At 46.0% G+C, this 6,068-nt stretch overlaps 1 protein-coding gene across 1 annotated transcript in view; it reads left to right on the top strand.

The window, feature by feature from the left end:
• The first annotated feature begins 6 nt into the window (after window positions 1-6).
• The window catches only part of ATP6V1C2 (ATPase, H+ transporting, lysosomal 42kDa, V1 subunit C2), a 60,121-nt gene continuing 54,059 nt past the window's right edge, over window positions 7-6,068 (top strand). The window contains 3 exon segments of the mRNA XM_010852064.1: window positions 7-246; window positions 1,283-1,437; window positions 3,950-4,017. Of these exon segments, the coding sequence (XP_010850366.1) occupies window positions 1,309-1,437; window positions 3,950-4,017 (197 nt within the window). The 5' untranslated portion in view covers window positions 7-246; window positions 1,283-1,308.

The following is a 6,068-nucleotide window of genomic DNA, read 5'->3' on the forward strand; positions in this document are numbered from 1 at the left end:
GAGGGGAGAGGGCGCGCGTCGCGACCCGGGGGACCAGAGCGCGCTGCCCGCGTCCCCTTGGTCCTTGGTCCCTGCTCCTCCTCGGCCCACGCGCGCCCTCCACGAGTTTTCTCCGTGGGAATCCGGGAGCTGGCGCCTCTGCTGTGCCCTCCCAGGGGCCAGGGCAGGTGGCATCTCCTCGGGGCCAGTTTGTCCCCAGGCCATCAGCGATCGAAAGCGAAAGGAACTGCGTTCGGTGTGCTCGAGGTTAGGAGGGGTGAAGATTGTCTTGGAGTGGAGGGAGGCTGGGGTCGACCAGAAGAGCCTGCACGATGGGACTCTGGCTATTATTATCCAGGGGTTTTTCGTGGCCATCCCGGGAGCTGCTTTGGGAGGAGATGGAAGGGAAGAACAAGCCGAGGGGAGAAAGGTGTGGGTGTGCACACGTTTGAATGAACAGAACGAATCGACTTTAGACGCTGGACAGAAACTTCCAACCAGACTCTCAGCATGTTACCCACCTCTGCAGAATAGACACCTAGTCTTGCGGAAAAATGACTTTAATAGTCCCCTCTCTTTCCCTCCCCCCCAACCTTAGTTTACAAAAAGAGAGGTTTTTCTGGAGTCTTTTTTTTTTTTTCGTATTTACTTGGCTATACTGGGTCTTAGATACAGCATAGTTCACCAGGCCCCTGCCCCACCCCCCTTCACTGGGAGCGTGAATCTTAGCCACGGGACCACCAGAGAAGTCCCTTGAAGTCTTTTAAAACTAGCTTCAATGTCAAGGTTGATCCGTTAAGATCTGGGTTTGCCCAGGCTGCCCTTTGTGGAAGTGCCTCCTGTCTGGTTCCTGCATCCTTGCACACACACACGCAACCCCCACGGCTCCCCCTCCCATCCTGCATCCCAGGAAAGGGAGAAAAATAGTCCAGGAGGTGCCCAAACCCAGGCTACTGTCCCCGGCTTTGTGATATCTGGTGTGGGTCTTTCTCTGAAATAGGAGAGACAGAAACCGCAGTCCTCCTCCTCCTCCCCTCAAAACCAGTCAGAATCACCCGAGGGAAGGAGGATTTTTGGGAGTCTTTGTGAAGACCCGAGGGCTTTCCAGGTGGAGATAAGCCTGGGGCACATGGCTGTCCTTGGAGCTATAGAATCTAAACTGGAAGGTCAGAGAAGGAACAAATGGGAAGTGGGGAAAGCGGAGAGGATTAATTTTGAGGGAAGGGAGTGGTGAACTGGTAGAGATATTTGACTCTTGTTTCCTCCTCTTTCTGTTTGTGTGTGTTGCTGTGGTCCTGGTTAGTAGCTGGATCAAAGAAGACTGGAAACATGTCGGAGTTTTGGTTAATTTCTGCCCCCAGAGATAAGGAAAATTTACAAGCCCTGGAGAGAATGAACACAGTAACCTCCAAGTCTAACCTGTCTTATAACACCAAATTCACGATTCCTGACTTCAAGGTACAATTTCCTGGGGAGGAGGAAGGAGGTCATGGGCTGGGGTGGGTGTCTTCTGGAAAGCCAAGAAGAAAAAATATATCAAAGCCAACAACGCTAAGGTTCAGCCTGGGTGTGAGGCTGGACAGGGGGGTCCGGATGGGACTGGCCTGGGTGGGGGCTTCATGAACAGTCCCAAATTAACTGTGGTAACTGTGGACACAGAGCCACGGACAGAATGAGCAGGAGACAAGGGTGTGGCTTGTCTTCAAAAGATAGAAAGGGTGTCTTACACACTTGGGTCCTCAGGAGTTGTTCTCAGATCCTTTCTGTCTTCAACATCTAAGAAAACCAACATGGTTTAAATGTGCAGGCTTGGAGATGTTCATCCTTGATTGCATTCTTGGGCTGGGAGCAAGATGGGCAATCCAGCATCCCTCTGGTTCTGGTGGAGAGAGAAGGAAGGAGGTTCAGTGATAACTGCGTAGATGGTGGAAAGAGATTTTAAAATGAAACAGACATGACAGGATCAAGATGTGAAATCGTAAAAAAAAAAATTTGGTAATCCTTTAAAAATTTATTTATTTGGCTACGCTGTGGGATCTTTAGCAAACTCTTCAGTTCAGTCGCTTAGGCATGTCCGACTCTTTGCGACCCCATGGACTGCAGCACGCCAGGCCTCCCTGTCCATCACCAACTCCCGGAGTTTACTCAAACTCATGTCCATTGAGTCATTGATGCCATCCAACCATCTCATCCTCTGTTGTCCCCTTCTCCTCCCGCCTTCAGTCTTTCCCAGCATCAGGGTCTTTTTCAAATGAGCAAACTCTTAGATGTGGCAAATGGTATCTTAGTTCCGTGACCAAGGACTGAATCCAGGCCCCCTGCATTGGGAGCATGGAGTCTTAGTCACTGGACTACCAGGGAAGTCCCTGTGTAGTCTTCTTAACTTCAAAAAGAGTAGACTGTTTGCCATGCTTCCTCCAAGAGAAGAAGTGTAAGGCAGTCTTTCTGCCCTACAAATATCTCTTGGGGTCTGGAGTGCGTGTGTGCTAACAGTCAGTCCTGTCCGACTCTTTGCAACCCCATGAACTGTAGCCTGCCAGGCAAGAATGCTGGGGTGGGTTGCCATGTCCTCCTCCAGGGGATCTTCCCAGCCCAGGGATCGCACCTGCATCTCTTATGTCTCCTGCATTGGCAGGCAGGTTCTTTACCACTAGCGACACCTGGGAAGCCCCAGGTTCTGGAGGGATGTTGCTAAGCTCCCAGAGGCAGTTCTTTTAGTGAATTGCTATATAATCCTCTTTTAAACCTCAGTTTGCCTCTCTGGTGAAAGAGCTGCATCCTTGTTGATGAGGCTACTGCATTTGCTAGAGTTTACGGACCAGTACACTGGAGGCCTGTACACAACATCTTTAAGTGCATCGTCACCACTCCCACATTATAGATCAGGACGGGCTGAGGAAGGAGACTGGGGCTGTGGAACTGTTAAGCAGCAACATTGGCTTCTAAGCCCATTTCTTGCTGATTTTTCCAGCCTGCCATTGTTTGTCCATGGTCACATATGTGAAGCTTAGTAAATGAAGCATCCACTCATTGCTTACTTACTACATGTGAGGCATTGTATTAGCCCAAGGGTACAAAGATTTAAAAAAGACATGACTTCTGCCTAAAGTTACTTAAAATCAAGTCCTTTGAAAAGGAATAACACTTCTAGGAATATCCAGGCTTCATGGTTTCCTAATTACTTCTCAATGTCTGATGAGTGGTTGAGGATGTGAGAACGAACTTTTTCCTTCTGATTCTGTGAGTAGACCTTTAACACAATTTTGGACACGGTAGCAATTTCCACATGAAGAAACAGGTCATCATAAGTAATCTATCCTGAAAAGAAAAGGACTTTCCTAAATGAGAGCGGGAGGAAAAGCTGGGCTTGCCCCAGAAAGGTCATTGTTAATAACAGCAGAGAGGGCCAGACAGAAGGCTTGGCCGTACTAACTTGGAGGAGAAAGGCTTTCAGAAATGGTAACTTCCTTGATTGGCTTTTTGTCACATCTTTTCCTCAGCTCTGAGGATTAATCCCCTGAAGAGCAGACTGTCTTTCTCTTTTTCTGTCTTTTTAAAAAAAATTTTATCCCACTCAGTTATGTGGGATCTTAGTTCCTCAACCAGGGTTCAGACCTGCGCCCCCAACATTGGAAGTGTGGAGTCTTAGCACTGGACTGCTAGGGGAGTCCCCCAGACTTCCATTCTTAGGGGAAAGTTAGCTGAGACCAGGACACATAGTCACTCCTTCCTGTGGCTGAAATGACAGTTTATCCTCTTGGCCGAAAAATAAAATAATAGTAATAACAATAATATTCCCAAATCCACTGGTTTCTCTTGAGAGCCCTTCTTGGTTTCCAGTCTGACCATTGACCAAGGAAAACTAAGCCAGGATGGAAGTTAGAGAATTCCCTGCCCTGGAGTTGAAAGGGCACTCCCCCACCCCTCTGCTACAAAGTCTGAGCCCCTGACTGCTCTCCCATCTTTCTAGGTGGGGACCTTGGATTCCCTTGTCGGCCTCTCTGATGAGCTGGCGAAGCTTGATATCTTTGCTGAAAGGTAAAATATTTCTTATTTACTACATACAAGTGAGAATGTGCCAATGTTGTCAGAAGACACAGTGCTTTTGCTTTGGCTGGCCCTGGACGTCATAGGAAGAGCTGGGTGGGTCTTCATGAGGGTGCTGGAGACCTTGAGGAGATTTGCTTGCTCAGGCAGCATGTTTTTTTAGGGGGCTGCCATTCAAAGGACTATGGAATAAGGTGCTGAAACACTTAGAAAAATATGATGCAGCTTACCCCCGCCAAAAGCTTTTTGGGTTTTTTTTTTTTTTTTTTGGTTTGGGTTGGTTTTTGTAGGAACATATGCACATGTACATCATTAAAAATTCAAATTACAAAGAAAAGCTGTCCAGTAAAATCTGCTTTCTTCTCACCTGTTTTCCAGTTTCCTGTCCTCTTGTTTTCCCTCTTTTAAGGCAATATTATTATAATTTTTAGGAAAGCCTTCCAGAGACAGTCTGTACCTGTACCCATAAATATGAGCATATTCTTAAAAATAATTTTATACAAATGATAGCATATATCCTGCACCTTGTTTCCCCGCCCTGAATCCCATTTCTTAGAGATAATTTCATGTCAGCCCATAATTATTAAAAAAAAAAAATGGCTGTATTACCTTGACTAAATGTAACCTAATTTATTTGAATTTTCCTATTGATGGACATTTAAGTTTTCTAGTGTTTTGCTATTGTAAACAACGCTGTAATGACCCTCCTTTTTTGTACTTCTTTGTGCGCATGTAGGAGTGGGATAATTATTTTAGAGCCTTAAAATCATTTATTTTAAAAAATTATTACAAATCTGGTACATAATCATTGGGAAATATTTTAGATCATTATTGTTGTTAATTCACTAAGTGACATCCAACTCTTTTTGACCCCATGGACGGTAGCCCACCAGGCTTCTCTGTCCATGGGATTCACACATTTTACATGCTTTTCCCTTTGTATGTTGTACTTTGGATCTCACCATTAACTAGTCCGCTATAATGTTACACCAGATGGAGTTGCCATAATTTATCTTTCAGGTAGGTTTTAAATAATAATACTACCTTGTCTTCGTGTAGATGAAACTCTGTGGTTTAACAACCGTTTGCACTTGGTTCTAAGAACAATACGGATGAAATAGGTGACAGAAGAGTCTTCAGGGGCCAGGGCGTACACCTACCACTCTGCATGTCCAAGGGAGACCAGGTTTTGGCTGCTTGATCCTCTGTAGAGGGTTTCCTTTTTTTTTTTTTAATTTTATTTATTTTGGCTTGTGCTGGGTCTTCACTGCTGCGTGGGCTTTTCTCTACTTGCAGCTTGTCGGGTCTATTTTCTAGTTGCAGTGCAAGACCTTTTCATTGCCGTGGCTTCTCTTGTTTCGGAGCACAGGTTCTTCAGTACTTGCAGCGGGTAGGCTCGGTACTCATGGCACGGGGGCTTAGTTGCTCCCAGGCACGTGGGATCTTGCCTACCCAGGGATCAAACCCATGCCTCCAACATTGGCAGGTGGATTCTTTACCATTGAGCCACCCACAGTTGCCTATGTTCAGGGACTGTGGATATGTGCTTTTCTTACCTTCTCAGGGGAATGGTGATTTGGATGCTATGGCCTTTTCTGATTCATTTTAATGGAAATTGAGAACTAGGATTTCTAGTGATCATACTAGAGGTTTCTGATCTGTAGCTTGGTGCCATGGGCTAGAAATTACATTTTCTGTGTTCTACTTCCTGTTCAGCCACCCATCACCTAAGAATAAAAAGAAGCCCTTTGTTAGTAACATCTTGCTCTGCGTGGGATGTTGGACTAACCACAAAAAGGCAATCCTAATCATCAGGCAGTTTGTAGCTCACAGTTCTCGAGAAAGAAAACCTTCACCTTCCTCATCTGTAAAATGGGATAGTAGTGATCATCTCTGTGCTTTCAGGGAAGAGTGAAGGGGAGTCAAATCATGTTGAATCAAGAGTGATCAAATCCCGGGACATGTTCTAAGAATCACTGCCATCCAAGAAACAAGTGGGTTGGTCCCTTAATATTGGCTCCTTTCAACGGCTGCTCCACCCC

The sequence above is a fragment of the Bison bison genome, unplaced genomic scaffold, assembly GCF_000754665.1.
Source record: "Bison bison bison isolate TAMUID 2011002044 unplaced genomic scaffold, Bison_UMD1.0 scf7180017864307, whole genome shotgun sequence".
Lineage (NCBI taxonomy): Eukaryota > Metazoa > Chordata > Mammalia > Artiodactyla > Bovidae > Bison > Bison bison.